We start from the raw sequence: 19,018 nt of genomic DNA, 5'->3' as shown, positions 1-19,018 counted from the left end.
CCGATGTAGAACCGTCATCATGTAAGTAAATAACTCAAGGTAAATAACATTCGATTTACCTTTATTTATTTACTTACTTCCTACAGCGTAAAGTCTCGAGTGCAGAGCTTCCCATGTACATATACAAAGTACAGCAATGGCAAAAGTACATTCTTGATCCGATGTAGAACCCTCGTCATGTAAGTAAATAACTCAAGGTAAATAGATAAATAACATTAGCTCTGGCTTTTATGTAAGTAATATATAAATGTTAATGTTTTGGGCACATGCACCATTCCTTTGTATGTAAGAGCCAGATCTACAGCATAATGTCACAAGTGAACTGCAGAGCTTCCTCTGTTTGATCATCAAAGGCATGCTCACAAATTACACATGTAATGTCACGAAAAATACCTGCTGACACTTTAGTACGCGAGCAAAGGTACGAGAATGCAGTTAAACTTTTTTTGGGCACATACCCTACGCTAGTGTTTAGATCTGGAAGGTGTAGCATTGGCGAAATAAATAACATGCGAGCTATAGCGCGTCTTTATGTGATCTAAATAAATAACATTCACTCTAAAGCACATCTTTATGTGATCCAAATAAATAACATTCGCGCTATAGCGCATCTTTATGTGATCCAAATAAATAACATTCGCGCTATAGCGCATCTTTATGTGATCCAAATAAATAACATTTGAGCTATAGCGCGTCTTTATGTGATCCAAATAAATAACTTTCGAGCTATAGCGCGTCTTTATGTGATCTAAATAAACAACATTTGCGCTATAGCGCGTCTTTATGTGATCCAAATAAATAACATTCGAGCTATAGCGCGTCTTTATGTGATCCAAATTAATAACATTCGAGCTATAGAGCGTCTTTATGTGATCTAAATAAACAACATTTGCGCTATAGCGAGTCTTTATGTGATCCAAATAAATAACATTCGAGCTATAGCACGTCTTTATGTGATCCAAATAAATAACATTTGAGCTATAGCGCATCTTTATGTGAAAACATGGGGAGGGGGGGTAGGGTGGAATCGTGAACGCGACAGAGAATGAAACGGAATTTAAAAAAAAAAAAAACAAAAAAAAAAAAAACAAAGCTAACCTTTACAAATATCACACATTTACACCGGCTGTTACAGAGTGACTGATCGCATTTGTTCTGTTATATTTGTACCTTTTGCAAAAGTGTTTCTTTGATATTTGGACATGTCTACATTTTGTCAATTATTACTAAAACATGAAAAACGTTTCTGTTTTAACAATGTGTTTACATAGATCGTTGTAGACACGAAACACACATGACATGCATGTGTTCCAAATAACGATATAGTATTTATAAAAGGTGTCATTTTGCTTGACTTCTCACTCTATACAACTCCAAGCAACTGATACGCAGGTAAACAGATTTCAGCTGAGAAAACTGTGCGGGGGTGGGGGATGTAATAGTAGGCTGCTTGCTGCTTATCATCACATTTACAGGACAAAAGACGCTAATGGAGAAGTGAATTCAGCTTGTCCTATGAAGTGAACAGTGGAAAAAAAAAAAAATCAATGGTACTATTGTAAACAAATTAATAAACAAACAACCCTGCGGACTGGAGTGAGAATAAAATTAGAATTATGAATAATTTTCAGAGACCCCTAACTGCTTTATATTAGAAGTAGACTAAATGGAAACTGTTAAACTTTGCTAACAAAACAAAACAAAAGGAGAGAGAGAGAGAGAGAGAGAGAGAGAAAAAGAAAAAGAGAGGTTGGGAGCATGCACTGATACAGCGCACAAAACAAAAACTGGAATTCTGTTTTATGCTCATTTGGCAACTGATAAACTTGCATTTTGTATTTTTTTTTTTTGAAGTATGAAACATCTTGCTTTCATGTTAAAAACCTTAATTGTTTCTCCTTTGGCCCATAGCTCACTAACATATCACATTCTTATACTCACTGTTCTTTATGATGTTAATTATATGGATCCACCTTTTTCCTTTTTTTCTAAAATTCTTTAATGTATATTCCCTCTACTACCTTGAATTATACTCATTCTGTGAAGTATTTCTTTATCTTCACTTTGTGAATGCACACAGGAAGAAAGTGTTGGTAATCTCTAGTAAAGCACATAGTATCTATCTATACTGACCAAACTGGAAGTGTGATTTTATGAATTGCATTATATTTAATTTAAAAAAAGGAGGCTGAGGAAATTCTGAATGTTGCGTTTTTAACTCTGAAAGGAAATAAGCCCAGATTGTCTGTAGGATTTATCTAAGATGACCATCTCTTTAATTCATACAAAAAGATTAATCAAGGATGTCTTCAACAGACAATTTTTTTTTCACAATGTCATCCTCCTCTAACAAAGGTACATATAAAATGGGTCTTTTAGCTACCACAGTTTTGAGGTAGCCTATATAAATTACTGCCTGTACCAATTAGCTCCCAAAGCAACTTGTAAAATTAAAAAAAATTATATATATAGGTCCAAGGAGGTTTCCCATCCCTTGCATTTAACAAATCTGAATAACCCCTTATTTAATAAGACTTGACAGAACTGTAGTCAAGAAGTGGTCAGTGCTTCTAACTGGTACCTCTAAGATCCGCTAGTGAATGGCAAGTGGGTGAAGCTGCTATGGTACAAGAAACTGATCTTCTGAGCAACATTTGCAGAATATTCTCTGGATATGACCAAGGAATACAAGCAGGCAATGGCAGGATTTTGGTGAGGCCATAAACGATGACCTTTGGTAATTGTAAACACTAAAAATAGTTTGGCAAGTCCAGTGACATAAAGGAACCACAAGAAGTGGTTTGAAGTTTTACACTTCTATATCCCAGATCCAGTAGACATGGGTTTAAAATCCCACATGGTGTTTCCATTATCCGATTTGGGGAGATTCTGCATTTTTCCTGTTTTCAAAGGTATGAATTTCGTTATGCTGGGAGACTTCAATGCTCACGTGGGCAATGACAGTGAGACCTGGAAGGGCGTGATTGGGAGGAATGGCCCCCCCGATCTGAACCCGAGCGGTGTTTTGTTATTGGACTTCTGTGCTCGTCACGGATTGTCCATAACGAACACCATGTTCAAGCATAGGGGTGTTCATATGTGCACTTGGCACCAGGACACCCTAGGCCTCAGTTCGATGATCGACTTTGTGGTCGTGTCGTCGGACTTGCGGCCACATGTCTTGGACACTCGGGTGAAGAGAGGGGCGGAGCTGTCAACTGATCACCACCTGGTGGTGAGTTGGCTTCGATGGTGGGGGAGGATGCCGGTCAGGCGTGGTAGGCCCAAACGTGTTGTGAGGGTCTGCTGGGAACGTCTGGCAGAGCCCCCTGCCAGAAGTAGCTTCAACTCCCACCTCCGGCAGAACTTCAACCACATCCCGAGGGAGGTGGGGGACATTGAGTCCGAATGGGCCATGTTCCGTGCCTCTATTGTTGAGGCAGCTGACCGGAGCTGTGGCCGTAAGGTGGTCGGTGCCTGTCGTGGCGGCAATCCCCGAACCCGTTGGTGGACACCGGCGGTGAAGGATGCCGTCAAGCTGAAGAAGGAGTCCTACAGATGACCCTTTTGTCCTGTGGGACCCTGGAGGCAGCTGATAGGTACCGGCAGGCCAAGCGGAATGCTGCTTTGGTGGTTGCTGAGGCAAAAACTCGGGCGTGGGAGGAGTTTGGGGAGGCCATGGAGAACGACTTTCGGACGGCTTCGAGGAGATTCTGGTCCACTATCCGGCGTCTCAGGAAGGGGAAGCAGTGCAGTGTCAACACTGTATATGGTGGGGATGGTGCGCTGCTGACCTCGACTTGGGACGTTGTGGGTCGGTGGGGGGAGTACTTCGAAGACCTCCTCAATCCCATTAACATGCCTTCCAATGAGGAAGCAGAGCCTGGGGACTCAGAGGTGGGCTCCCCCATTTCTGGGACTGAGGTCACCGAGGTGGTCAAAAAACTCCTTGGTGGCAGGGCCCCGGGGGTGGATGAGATACGCCCGGAGTTCCTCAAGGCTCTGGATGTTGTAGGACTGTCTTGGTTGACACGCCTCTGCAACATCGCATGGACATCAGGGACAGTGCCTCTGGATTGGCAGACCGGGGTGGTGGTCCCCCTCTTTAAGAAGGGGGACCGGAGGGTGTGTTCCAACTACAGAGGGATCACACTCCTCAGCCTCCCTGGAAAGGTCTATTCGGGGGTTCTGGAGAGGAGGGTCCGTCGGATAGTCGAGCCTCGGATTCAGGAGGAACAGTGTGGTTTTCGTCCTGGTCGCGGAACAGTGGACCAGCTCTATGCCCTTAGCAGGGTCCTAGAGGGTGCATGGGAGTTTGCCCAACCAGTCTACATGTGTTTTGTGGACTTGGAAAAGGCATTCGACCGTGTCCCTCGGGGAATCCTGTGGGGGGTACTCCGAGAGTATGGGGTACCGGCCCCCCTGATAAGGGCTGTTCGGTCCCTGTACGATCGTTGCCAGAGCCTGGTCCGCATTGCCGGCAGTAAGTCGAACCCGTTTCCAGTGAGAGTTGGACTCCGCCAGGGCTGCCCTTTGTCACCGATTCTGTTCATAACTTTTATGGACAGAATTTCTAGGCGCAGCCAGGGCGTTGAGGGGGTCCGGTTTGGTGGGCTCAGGATTGGGTCACTGCTTTTTGCAGATGATGTTGTCCTGTTTGCTTCATCAGGCCGTGATCTTCAGCTCTCTCTGGATCGGTTCGCAGCCGAGTGTGAAGCGGCTGGGATGAGAATCAGCACCTCCAAATCCGAGACCATGGTCCTCAGCCGGAAAAGGGTGGAGTGCCCTCTCAGGGTTGGTAGCGAGATCCTGCCCCAAGTGGAGGAGTTCAAGTATCTCGGGGTCTTGTTCACGAGTGAGGGAAGAATGGAGCGCGAGATCGACAGGCGGATCGGTGCGGCATCCACAGTAATGCGGGCTCTGCACCGGTCTGTCGTGGTGAAAAAGGAGCTGAGCCGCAAGGCGAAGCTCTCAATTTACCAGTCGATCTATGTTCCTACCCTCACCTATGGTCATGAGCTATGGGTAGTGACCGAAAGAACGAGATCGCGAATACAAGCGGTTGAAATGAGTTTCCTCCGCAGGGTGTCTGGGCTTTCCCTTAAAGATAGGGTGAGAAGCTCAGTCATCTGGGAGGGGCTCAGAGTAGAGCCGCTGCTCCTCCGCATCGAGAGGAGTCAGATGAGGTGGCTCGGGCATCTGATCAGGATGCCTCCTGGACGCCTCCCTGGTGAGGTGTTCCGGGCACATCCAACCGGGAGGAGGCCCCGGGGAAGACCCAGGACACGCTGGAGGGACTATGTCTCTCGACTGGCCTGGGAACGCCTTGGGATTCTCCCGGAAGAGCTAGAAGAAGTGGCCGGGGAGAGGGAAGTCTGGGCATCTCTGCTCAAGCTGCTGCCCCCGCGACCCGACCTCGGATAAGCGGGAGACAATGGATGGATGGATGGAATTTGAAGATGATAAGCGAGCGTGACTTAGTGTGGGGATATTCTTGATTAAGATATGAACCTCGTCCAGGATTGGTTTCTGCCTTACTACAAGGACAAGATCTGCCTCCTCCTGACCTCGAATTAGATTAAGCAGGGATTTAAGATTCCCATCATATACAGTATATTATTCCATATACAAAATAACCTGTTACAAACTTTAGAGTATTAAACATTAAACTAATTACGTAAGAAAGAACCAAAAGGGAAAATGGAGTAGTGAATGATGCTTAAAGGAAGCACAGTGAAGACTATTCAAAGAATAACAACAACATAGTCTAGTCAATGCCCAAGGCATGCAAGCCCACAGGGATTTCCCAATCAGGATGGCCACATATTCAAGACCAAGTAGGGAAGACACTAGGTAATCATTTATTATAATAGATATTATTAAAACATTTTTTAAAATTTGTGAGAGCAGACTATCACACAGTAAACAAGTCAAAGATCCTTCCAAAAATGTACCTTTAGGCAACAGCTTAACCTCTCCATTCTCTCTTTTGATTTCATTCATCAGTTTGTGTTTTTTCTTATCCTTCTTTTTATCCCTCTCCTCCTTACTGTTTTCACCTGTAAAACAAACCACAGGCATAATGTGACAGTAACTTATTACCAAAGTTGAAATTATTTTTCCTTACCGTAAGGCAATATTTTATAAACAAGTCACTGAAAAGCAAATGTGTATATAGTACTATATGACTGAAAAAGCCACTGTAAATAGAAAAAATTATTATGTTTTTCAACTTTTAGGCTATGAAATCTTGGGAGTTTTAATCTTGTAAGTGGAGGAATGCATTTTGCTGAGAAGATTTGTATACCATATTAAAATGTATCTCTATAAATATACTGACAGTCTGAATTTAATTTACACCATTTAAAATAAAAACAAGTTAAACATCTTAACATGAAAAAATTATCGGAATTTAAGTTTTCCACAGAACCCAACAAGATACTATTTTTTTTTTTTTTTTAATTTACTTCAAATTTTAGAACAAGCAAAGGAAAAAAAAAAAAGTGAACCTTTAAGTTAAAAAAAATGTAAAAATTCAGAAAAAAATTCACATGTATGGAAAACTAACTTCAGATGCACTGATTCTGATTTGTGTATCCAATTCTGATTTTTAATTACTTCAAAATTAAACTTTGCTAATTCGGAATTTGCTTGCCAATTCTAAGGTGCATACAAGTGCCACGTAAAAAATTCAAATGAGGAAAATACTAAATTCAGAATTTTACAATTTGATTACAACACTGAAATGTCCTTAAATAACAAACTCTATGCAACCACTGATTTTCTTAGCTGCTTGATCCAACTCAGTTTTGCAGGACATGAGTCACTAGACATTTCAAAAATATGTAAACTTGGTGCATAACAGGTCACTACTTTCATTGAAGTTTACTAAATTTAGTACACCATCATTTAAACAAGCGCTATCTAACACAAGGTGGTGGGTTTCCTTTCCCTTCACTGAATTTGCCATTAACCATGTTCAAACATTAACCACAAAGGAAAATACATGATCCTCATTCATCACGTCAGTGGAGTTTCACACTAAGTGTGATTGCTTTGCTCTCAATTCAGCTTTATTTTTAGCCTTAACAATACAATATTACTATACATTCACACTACTAATTTTTAAAGCAAACTTTTCTTGTTCATGCATCTTTCCAAATGTATTATTATAACTTCAAAAAGTGGGATGTGTCAAACAGCTAGTTAACTTGTAGGCAAGGACTACCGATTATTATTACCAACAGAGTAAACATATTTTAGTAGATGATTCATGTTACATCTATTCTTTTCTACAGTCTGTTAGTGTTTTTGTTTCTTGGTAACTGTCACTTTACAGCAGCTGAAGCATGGGCCACCAGAAAAGGAACTGCTTACTTGCTGTTTCAATGACATTTGTCAAAATGAGTTAAAATTAAGGTATTTTAGATCAGGGATTTCACAACAGCCAATACATAAGTGAGAAAATTATTTGTAAGATTACACAAAAATGACTCACAGCACTGCATCAACACATATCAAAAAGAAAAACAGCGGAAGTCATGTCTGGAATTCTTTAGGATTGAGGCAGAAGGAGTTCAGAGTGGAACTGCAGGAATCATGCTAGTTATTTAAGCTAGTTTTTTTTTAAAAAAAAAAGGGGGATAATATTGTTGGTAATCAAATGAGTTGTAATCAAATCTGTAAGAAGAATTGAAAAGATAATGAGATTAATTGCTTTTTAATACAGTGTTCTTACTCAGTCCAGATAAATGAACAGTGGCTATGCAATCATTCTCTGATTGAAATATAAACATCTACAGATGTCCGTCAGCAATCGTTAATTTTCTAACCAGCATCTATTTTTCACGTTTGCACCATGGATGGATAGGGGCAGACCTCACACACATCCATAATTACACATAAAGGAGTGAGGGATGTGGGAGGACTGGCAGTACCAAAAACAGTTACAGCAAGTAAACATCGGGGCAAGATTCAAACAAGGTGGTTATTTGGCTTGCTTACGCCAGCAATGACATGAGTTCCTCTATTTGTTAATAAGAGAATAACAATTACAGAAACATGCAGATAACAGGGCAAGCAAAAACGCATACTTTATTGTTAACTCCGAATCTGCAAACAATGAATGTGTGTGATTCTTTTGAATTTTGAAGGCAAACTAATGTTCATTAGTATAACCTAGAAAAATAAAAAGTATGTCATATTTAAATGATACACTAAAGAATAATGCTTTCTGTGATGCTGAAGTGTGTCTGCAGCTTTGCATTTTCCTGTACCCAGTACATCAAAAGTCTAATTAGGATGGACTAGTGCAATGCGGACACAAACAAATAAATCCAACAAAGATTAAAATCAAGTATAAAACCTTTGAGATAAAATTAGGATTCCTTTTACTCTATGAGCCTCAGTGCCTCTCTGCTTCTCGTCTTTGTCCTGCTTACACATCGAGTCTCAACAGTACTGTTAAAGTACTGAAGTGCCACCAAACGCAGTTAACCATTAAATCAGCTGGTCACTGCTGGGACAACAAAGCCCGGCTTCTTCATTCTACCAACATTCGTAGGATGATCACTGAAACCCTTCGGAATGTCCTGCTTCCCCTGTATACTCAGCAGGAGCAAACCTACCCTAAGAGCACGGTCACCTCTCATTCTCACTGTGGGTCTTCTTTCACACTGCCAAGGCTCCTGGCCATTGTACTTGCTCACACTCCAAATCTTACTTATCTTTTCTCAAACCTGTCTTTTCCTTGATTTCCGCATCCACAGGTCAATCTTTTCAATCCTTTTTTCTCTAAATCCTCTCTCTCCTTCTCAGACTTCTTCTATACCAGCCTAAACAGTCTCTCAGATGGCAAACATGTGGCTGGTATGCATAGGAATTTGCAAGCCAGTTTGCTCAGCATCAGAAAGTTAACATTGTGTACTAGGGCTGTCAAATTAGCCAAAAAATAAGGTTTGACTATTCAAATTAAAAAGTAAATATTCCAATTTATTCAAATTTAGGTTAACAGGGCCAGGTTGTTACATGTCCTTTTCTACTTACTTTTTTATATTTTATTATTATGGTAATGACAGCAAGTACAGACAAACAACATAAAAAGAAAATCCAAGCAGTTCTCAGGCAACTCTTATTTAAAAATAAAAGCAATCAGAATACTACACAAGTGTACCCTATAAAAGGAAAGCATCAACATTGCCGTCTTATTTTTAGTCTACTATCGATTGGCTAAATTGGCTGGATGCTTACATTTAAGCTACACAGCTTGTTTGGTGCAAAAGTACAATCTTATACCGAAGTCGCTCAACTCTTCCTACAGACATGTCCCGCACTCTCACAAAAGCACGTTCCTCTCGGCTCCACTACAGTCCCGCTTCTCATTACTCACAGCTTTCCATTCAGCAGCATCATCACAATACACAAGCTGGGCACTACAAACAGGGCCTAAGTAGCGCTGTCATAAGCACCTAATGCTTTGTTAGTCTCAGGAGTCATATTATATTATATTATATTATAAACGAGCCAACCCGCATATGCCACATAATTATGTATTAATGGGTGAACACTTCCTGAAAGACACAGTTGTCCAAATGGGGTGGGTTTGAGGATACGACTAAGTGAATGAAAAGATGCAACTCTGGAGAGAGCAACATACAATTGTCTGTGACTGAAAACTGGAGGACCGCCGCCACGCCCCCACCTCCCAGAGCGAGGGATGGGGCTGGATGGCGGTCGGGCGCAACGGGGGGAGAGGGGAAGGACTCCCAGGGAGGACGCCCTTTCCGCCCCCTCCGCCTCTCCGGAGAGAGGGCGGGGAAGCAGGTCCAAGAGGTTTCGGGTCCTAACCATCCAATGCCGGGTCGGCACAACCGGAAAATGATCCTTCCGCAGGTTCACCTACGGAATTACGACTTTTACTTCCTCTACATAGTCAAGTTTGATCGTCTTCGCGGCAGGGCCAATCCGAGGACCTCACTAAACCATCCAATCGGTAGTAGCGATGGGCGGTGTGTACAAAGGGCAGGGAGTTAATCAGTGCGAGCTTATGACCCGCACTTACTGGGAATTCCTTGTTCGTGGGGAACAATTTCAAGCCCCAGTCCCATCACGAATGGGGTTCAACGGCTTACCCACGCCTCTTGGCGCCGGGTAGACACACCTTGATCCATTCAGTGTAGCACACGTGCAGCCCCGGACATCTAAGGGCATCACAGACCTGTTATTGCTCAATCTCACGTGGCTGAAAGCTTAGCAGCTGCGATAGTTTTACACTCCAGTAGATTGCGGTGAATGCTGGTAACAGTCAGGCGGGTTAGCAGGCGTTCTCATCCCATGGTCTTAGAGTTGGTGGGCGGGGCTCTGTGAGATGGCATGTGTGGCTATGTCGTGCGTATCAGCATGCGTAAACAGTTAAAGAATGCACTGGGCTTGATTTTGTTTTCACTTCTGTTTACAGCGATTGCAACAATGCACGCTACGAACCATGTTACTTTTTTTGGTGGTTTATTAAATTACGGATTTTTTCAAATGTTCATTTTTTTCCCTGTGCTTAAAACTCACTAAAAAAAGTGTTTTTAGCCAGCGGTTGGTAGCGCTATAGCACAAACTATTGCAGTGTTAGTTTTCTCTGTTGTTCAAGGTTTTCTCAGTGTTATTCAATGCTTTTACATTTAGTTTACTTTTACGCTGTGCATTCTATGGTTTAATTAACTATATTTGTGCTTAAAAACTTAAAATATATATATATATTTACATATAGTTCGTATGGTCTGGAACGGATTAATTGTATTTACATACAATCCTATGGGGGAAATTGCTTCGGTTCACGACCAAATCGGTTTACGACCAGAGTTTTGGAACGAATTATGGTTGTGAACCGAGATTCCACTGTACATAGATTCATTCAAGTCCACAATATGATAAGCTAGCTCTGATTTTAAGCTTTAATGCAATATATGGTTGTGATTCAGATCAATCTTAAATTGAATTTGAATAATTTTTAGTAATCTTCAGAACTTTATCAAACCCCACTACTGGTGCTATGTCTTACACACAAAGTTGTACATCAATATCTGTAATTGCGTTCTGTGGTGCTATAACACTACTACTGTCAATTTGCATGTTTTTTCCTCAAATATTTCTCAAATTTTGGTCCGTGTTCCCAAGTAATTCCTCTACTCAGTCACATATAAGCACAGTGCAGAACTGGTAGTACAAATAGTAAAGAATAAAAGAAAAAATTGGCACTGAAGTATCAGTTATTGTAACATTCCTAGATCAATTATTTCAATTCGAATACAATTATAAGATTAGAGCAATTCACTTTTCTAGCATTGTTAAGCATATTTTTTGAATGCTGAAAATTATAAAGTTTATTTACAACTTAAAAAATTACATAATCTATTATGATCACATTTTAAAGCTTCCAATGAAATCCCCAAGTCTATAACACTCACCATTAGAAGTTAAATTAATTCTCATACTATCAAAAATTTAAGTCAGTCCGTAAACCATATCTCAGATGCATTCAATTTAAATTCTTCCATTACTTGTTTCATTCTGGAGACACTATTCTATGGTGTTAAACAAAGAACCAAGCTATTTCCACCCCGGTATCTGCCTCTACATGTTTTTCATGGGTTCCTATCCTGCCCTTAACCTCTCACTCGGTTAAGTTTTCCTTCTGACAACATTCTTCCCCATTATCTTTTTATCTCCTCTCTATACAGCTTTTCTTCTTGATTACTATCACAAGGAATTAGTTTTGGACTCTTGGTGAACATCCACCGACTTCATGCCTTCTAATCTCTGAAAATCTTTTTTAAAAAAAGTGAGGATTTTTCTTGAACTCTGCATCATTGATTTATGGGTCAACACTACCAATATCACAAGTAACCGCATGCTGTTCATTTGTTTGAGCGCAGGTTAACTGATGGTCAGCGAGAGGGGTCCTACTAGCTTATTTTATAATCTAGCGACTGGACTTCTGATCTCCTGATTATTGTTTTGTTTTTTCTAGAACTTCAAGAACTTGTCACATGGCCAGGGTGAGGAATAAAGGTATACTCTTTAACATAATCTAAAATGATTTTTATTGTTAGTTTAATTGGCAAGAATACTGTTGAATGATGTGGTATGTCTAAATACAGTATTTGTAGCTGAAGTGACTCAATTAGATAGCCCATGGTCATCTGCAACTAATATGAACTTAAACGTGTCTAATGTGATTTATCAAAAAAGACTTTAAAAGGACTCGTTTATAGGAACTGCCACTTGCAGCAAAGAGCTTTCCTGTACTCTTAGTGATTTTACTTATAAAATATATTGGAAGTCATTTTGTTATTACCGTATTTTTCGCACCATAAGACGCACCTGACCATTAGACGCACCTAGGTTTAGAGGAGGAAAACAAGAAAAAAAATATTCTGAACCAAATGGTGCACTAATATGTTTAATAAAATATAGCAGAATAATATTTCAACCATGTAAATTCAACAGCGGTATTAAGAAACATCATCACTGTCATTAACAAATAAGGAGAGACTTTAAGGTTCAAGCACTCTTCTAGTTTTATGGAAACCCCAAGAACTCCTCATCGCTAGTGTCAGAATTTATTAAGCTCAGTTGCTCACAATCACTTTGCAGCATCACGTACCTATCATCACGCGACATAACCTGTCCAAAGCCACCAGGGGACAAAGCACGTTTGGACCAATGCTCCCTGAAGTTATATCGCCAGTCTAGTCCCACTAAATTTGTAATGCCACAAAGCCCTTCATCTCGTGTTTTGTTGTGGGTTTCCAGTTTGAAAAATGAGAATGCGGTGCAAGCACAGCCCTCGATTCAAAAAATTGCTCTGCATACCTGTTTGTCTCGTCTGACAGTAGCTGAAAGGCAGCTTCAGGAAAGAACAGCCTGAAGTAGTCCAGCGGCTGGTAATCTATCGAGTCCAGAGTCCAACTCAGTGATAATGCGCTTTGCTCCCTCATGAGATGTAGACGCTATCTTGCCTTTGTTTATATTTGTTTAGATTTCACAACTCACGCACACGCAAGGATTAGATGCCGAGTCAATGAGTCTAACATTCCTCCAAGCACAGAGGGAATGCCTGTAACGTAACAGTGAGTTTTGTCGCCCTCTAGCCCTGGATGTCGACTTTTGTCAGGTATTACACATCATGGTCTGTGATGCAATATTCGCACCATAAGACGCACAGACATTTCCAACCTTCTTTTGGGGTAAAAAAAGTGCGTCTTATGGTGCGAAAAATACGGTAGGTCATTCATTAGATGTCTACGAAAATATTTACTGCCCCTGCTTTAGCCAGCACAGGATTCAAGAGCTTTTTTAGGCAGCAGAGGACAAACAAGTACACTCATGCCATATCCTCATTCTAGGAAAATTAGGAGTTGCTGACTAAACATGTTCTTACACCATGAATAAAAACATCTGTGCATGAAGTGAGTTTACATTTCTCTACAAGTTTTTTAGGAAAACATTAAGAAGAGGCATTTTTCTTCTTCTCAAGGGGTCCACACCTATGGCCCTTCCTCAAAGATAAACCATCCTACCTATTTTCAACCCAACACTCAACTCCTTACATGGGCTTTGAATGCAGCTTTCATACTGTGTAAATGCATCTTGTAAATCTCAAAAAAGCAGCTAACAACATTCTGGTAATGAAACTGAAATGCTCTTGTTGTTGCACTTTATTGCCACTGAATACAATACAAGTATCATGCCAACAAAATGCAGTTTTCATCAAACCAGAAGTGCAAATAGTAAACTGCAAGTAATCAGATATATACATATAAATACAAACAAAATTTAGAATTTTTATATCAATAAATAATGCAGAATGATTACTGAAAATTAAAATATTAATATGAATACTGAGTTCAAGTGTGTACATGTAAGGTTTTAATGTGAGGTGTCCAAGTGCTTGGATTTTGAATTCAGCAGTGTGACTGCTACAGAGTAAACACTTTTCCTGAGCCTGCTGGTGCCAGCATGCAGGCTCTTGTGCCACCTGCCTCCCAGAGGGTAAAAGGGTAAACAACCACAGCAGGGGTGAAGGGTCCCAGATGCTACATACCTTCTGGCAGGCACTGTAGTGCTACAGTTCCTCAGTGGTAGATAACGAGGCACCAATGATGTGCGGTTTAGTTTCCACCACACCCTGTAGAAACTTTCAGTCTGAGAGCAGGCAGTTACCATACCATACTGTGATACAGTATTTCTGAAGGTGGAAAAAGATGGCGCTTATGAGACATACTCATTCTTTGATAATATAAATGAGGGAAGGTTCAGTTTCGATGGCGGATTACATCATGGAGTTTGAACAACGCTACAATCGTAAGCGGAAATACGACAGGATTCTTCTAGATGCCGTATATGCTTTCAAACTGCTGGATAGTGCTTGTCTAGAAATTAAAGACAAACAGTTGGCCCTAACCATGTGCTCAAGCTTACCTTTTGCCTCAATGAAATCGACACTAATGAGCATCTTCAGTGAGAAAATGACAGTTGCCTATGCTTCTACTGAGATACAAATTAAATCCGATGTGGCTTACTTTATGGATCAAAAACAAAATATGCCACGTTATAAGAAGAATCATTTGAAATTTCCATTACCTGGTATAAAACCACTTGACAAGAAGATTGAAGTGTGATGTATGTCAGAGTACATTTCACTGGGCTAAAGACTGTCCACATAAAAGTGAACAAGTGAAACTATCAGAGGGTAACGTAAATATGGATGACATTGAACAGTGTACCGTTAAACTATATTCAAATGAATCTGCCTCTGATTCTGAGATTTCTGTTGTTGAATCATTGGGATCTGCAGTAACTGACATAGCGTGCACTTGAACTGTTTGCGGGGAAAAGTGGCTTGACGTGAACAAGTTGACTGAAGTACCAAGCTGTAGAGCTTTTAAATTAGGTGATGGAAAGATTGTACAGGCTACTAAAAAGTTAAAATTCCAGCTAAAATTGAACACACCAAGAGGAACATTGAAAAAGAAGTGGCCCCTGCAGATATTCCATTGTTCTTAAACAAAACATCTTTAAAGAAAGCTGGAGTTGTGCTTGACATTGAAAATGACAGTAGTAATATTTAAACAGCCAATTAAGCTCAAACTGACTACTTCTGGACATTATTGTATAAATATCCTAGATAAGAATAACCATTTAGCAGTTCATGAAAATGAAACTTTGACAGTCACAGAACATATGAAAAAACAGCAGAAGCAAAAAATGATAAAGCTTCACAAGCAGTTTGGACATGCTTCAGTTGATAAACTACAGAAACTACTGCATAGTTCTGGTAATAAATACACAGAATGCATATATATTTTATAGCAAATTGTGAACACTTGTGAAACATGCTTGAAGTACAGTAAGTCTAAGCCTAAACTAACCGTGGGCTTGTCATTGACCTCAAGGTATAATGAGACTATTGCTATGGACCTACATGAACTTGAACCAAATGTGTGGTATCTCCACATAATTGATCATTTCACACATCTTAGTGCAGGAAGCATTGTGACTTCAAAGAAACCCTCTGAAATGGTAAAGCATTTTATCCACAAATGGATAGGTATTCACGGACCATCACAAAAAATAAATTCTCCTCCGTTGTCACCATATAACAAGGAAGAAATGAAAGACATGGCTGAAAATTTTAATATTGAAATAAAGACAACAGCAGCATAAAGCCTATGGAGTAATGGGCTTTTAGGAAGACACAACCAAACACTGACAGAAATCCTTTTGAAGGTTAAAAAAGGTAATGCATGTGACTGGGCACTCATGGCAAAGAATACTATGTACAATGTACATGACTATAGTCCATATTAACTTGCGTTGGATACTAATTGACAAGCCACCAGCCCTGAGACACTGAGGTATATGTGTACATGTACATCACTCAAGATTAAGGAAGGTGGGTGTTCAAGAAACAGACAATTTCTCCACAGAGCTGAATTCCACAGAAAACATCAAAGGAAAGACAGAAATTGATTTGGTGACAATGAAACAGACATAGAATCAAACAGTAGACATTGATAGTGACACAGAAACTTAAAGAGAAAACAAGAGGATGTTCAGCAACCTTCAAACCAGGTCAAACTATCAAATACACTGACAGAGACAGTGGAGTCCAGCATAAAGTGGAAATTCTTGAACGAGCAGGAAAAGTCAGAAGAAAATATGGAAATTGGTACAATTTGCACTACACTGAGCCTGATGATCTTTCTGGGACCACAGGCTCAGCTGATTTATCCAGAGTTGATGGTCTTAAAATTGAACTAAAGGACAATATGCAGAACAGTTTTCTTCCTAATGAAGATGTGCTTGAGATCAAAGATGTGTCATTTGATACAGCTAAACAAGAGGAACTCTGCAATTGGAAATACAACAAAGTTTTTGAAATAACTCCAGATGTACAGTAAAAGTGTTTCCACAAGATGGGTACGCACCTTGAGACACCAGTGGGTATAGTGCCTAAAGCTCACCTTGTGGCTAGAGGTTTTCAGGAATTTGGTAGGGATGAACTTCCACAAGATTCACCAATGTGTTCTTCTGAATCTTTAAGATTGCTTCTGGCTGTCATTTGTCAGAAGCAATAGAATGTACACTCCATTCTTGCAAGGAATAGAACTGTCTCGAGAGATTTATATTTCACCTGCAAATGAAGCTAAATGTAAGGGAATATTGTGGAAACTAAAAATGTGTGTTTATGGACTTCCAGATGCATCATTCCAGTTTTACAACAAAGTAATAGAAACCATGAAAAGCACAGGGGGAATAATGTCATTAGTGGATCCTGCGGTTTTCTACTGGTTAGATGAACATGGCAGAGTAAGTGGAGATCTTGCTTCTTGTGTTGACGACTTTAAATTGGGGGGGGATGGGGGGTGTTAATGACTTCTTGTGGAGTTATACCGTTACATCAGTAAACCTACAAAAACAAAGCCTCTGTCCTATTCCTATAGACTCTTCAAGAGCCTTGCAACGGGAAGCACCACTTACAAGCACAGAAACTGATCAGCTGAAATCAAGAATAGGTCAGCTTCTATGAGTTGCTCGGCAAAGTAGGCCAGATGTGATGTTTGATGTCAGCAGCCTTGCATCCAGCGTGAAGTATGCTATACTGCAAGACATCCAAGAAACAAACAAAGTAGTGAGGAAATTGAAATCTGAACATATCAAATTGAGATTTCAACATACATTTTAGGGCATGATTAAAACTGGTCCCGTTTAGTGATGCTTCTCTTGGGAATTTAGATGATGGTGGTACCCAAGGTGGACATTTCTTAATATTAATGGACAAAGGAGGTAAATTCTCACCACTCTATTGGCAATCTAAAAGAATAAGAAGGATTGTTCAGAGTACTTTTGCAAGAGAAACACTTTCTTTGACAGATGGATTTGACAATGCAATGAAAGGTGGTGCAGACTGATACAGTTTGCCTATTACATGTGTCACTGACAACTGCTCTCTTGTGAATGCCATCAAATCCACCAAATGTGCCAAAGAAAGAAGACTGACAGTGGAGATCCACTACAAAGGAGACAAAAAGGGTGCACTTGCCTCAATGTTGCTGAAAGCTTTGAGTGACTGGATATGGCATTTAAAATAAAAGATTTACATGTTTATATTCTCTTAAAAATCTGTTTTTTTTTTTAAAGGTTATTATTATGGTAAACATACAAAGACTGAATTAGTGTTGCTGCCCCCTTAAAGACAGTGCATCTTCCGTGTGGGAATGAGCAGATTTTATTTTTTTATATACAGTGGTGTGAAAAACTATTTGCCCCCTTCCTGATTTCTTATTCTTTTGCATGTTTGTCACACAAAATGTTTCTGATCATCAAACACATTTAACCATTAGTCAAATATAACACAAGTAAACACAAAATGCAGTTTGTAAATGGTGGTTTTTATTATTTAGGGAGAAAAAAAAATCCAAACCTACATGGCCCTGTGTGAAAAAGTAATTGCCCCCTGAACCTAATAACTGGTTGGGCCACCCTTAGCAGCAATAACTGCAATCAAGCATTTGCGATAACTTGCAATGAGTCTATTACAGCGCTCTGGAGGAATTTTGGCCCACTCATCTTTGCAAAATTGTTGTAATTCAGCTTTATTTGAGGGTTTTCTAGCATGAACCGCCTTTTTAAGGTCATGCCATAGCATCTCAATTGGATTCAGGTCAGGACTTTGACTAGGCCACTCCAAAGTCTTCATTTTGTTTTTCTTCAGCCATTCAGAGGTGGATTTGCTGGTGTGTTTTGGGTCATTGTCCTGTTGCAGCACCCAAGATCGCTTCAGCTTGAGTTGACGAACAGATGGCCGGACATTCTCCTTCAGGATTTTTTGGTAGACAGTAGAATTCATGGTTCCATCTATCACAGCAAGCCTTCCAGGTCCTGAAGCAGCAAAACAACCCCAGACCATCACACTACCACCACCATATTTTACTGTTGGTATGATGTTCTTTTTCTGAAATGCTGTGTTCCTTTTACGCCAGATGTAACGGGACATTTGCCTTCCAAAAAGTTCAACTTTTGTCTCATCAGTCCACAAGGTATTTTCCCAAAAGTCTTGGCAATCATTGAGATGTTTCTTAGCAAAATTGAGATGAGCCCTAATGTTCTTTTTGCTTAACAGTGGTTTGCGTCTTGGAAATCTGCCATGCAGGCCGTTTTTGCCCAGTCTCTTTCTTATGGTGGAGTCGTGAACACTGACCTTAATTGAGGCAAGTGAGGCCTGCAGTTCTTTAGACGTTGTCCTGGGGTCTTTTGTGACCTCTCGGATGAGTCGTCTCTGCGCTCTTGGGGTAATTTTGGTCGGCCGGCCACTCCTGGGAAGGTTCACCACTGTTCCATGTTTTTGCCATTTGTGGATAATGGCTCTCACTGTGGTTCGCTGGAGTCCCAAAGCTTTAGAAATGGCTTTATAACCTTTACCAGACTGATAGATCTCAATTACTTCTCTTCTCATTTGTTCCTG

At 40.3% G+C, this 19,018-nt stretch overlaps 1 protein-coding gene across 1 annotated transcript in view; it reads right to left on the bottom strand.

The window, feature by feature from the left end:
• Positions 1 to 19,018, bottom strand: part of LOC114659331 (lysine-specific demethylase RSBN1L-like) — a 157,087-nt gene that overhangs the window by 109,262 nt on the left and 28,807 nt on the right. Inside the window, exon 2 of the mRNA XM_028811765.2 lies at positions 5,955 to 6,059. Coding sequence (XP_028667598.1) covers positions 5,955 to 6,059 — 105 coding nt within the window. The remainder of the gene's footprint in view (positions 1 to 5,954; positions 6,060 to 19,018) is intronic.

The sequence above is a fragment of the Erpetoichthys calabaricus genome, chromosome 1, assembly GCF_900747795.2.
Source record: "Erpetoichthys calabaricus chromosome 1, fErpCal1.3, whole genome shotgun sequence".
In the NCBI taxonomy this organism is placed as follows: Eukaryota; Metazoa; Chordata; class Cladistia; order Polypteriformes; family Polypteridae; genus Erpetoichthys; species Erpetoichthys calabaricus.
Note: the sequence above shows the minus strand (reverse complement) of the source record. Positions and strands in the feature narration are given on the sequence as shown.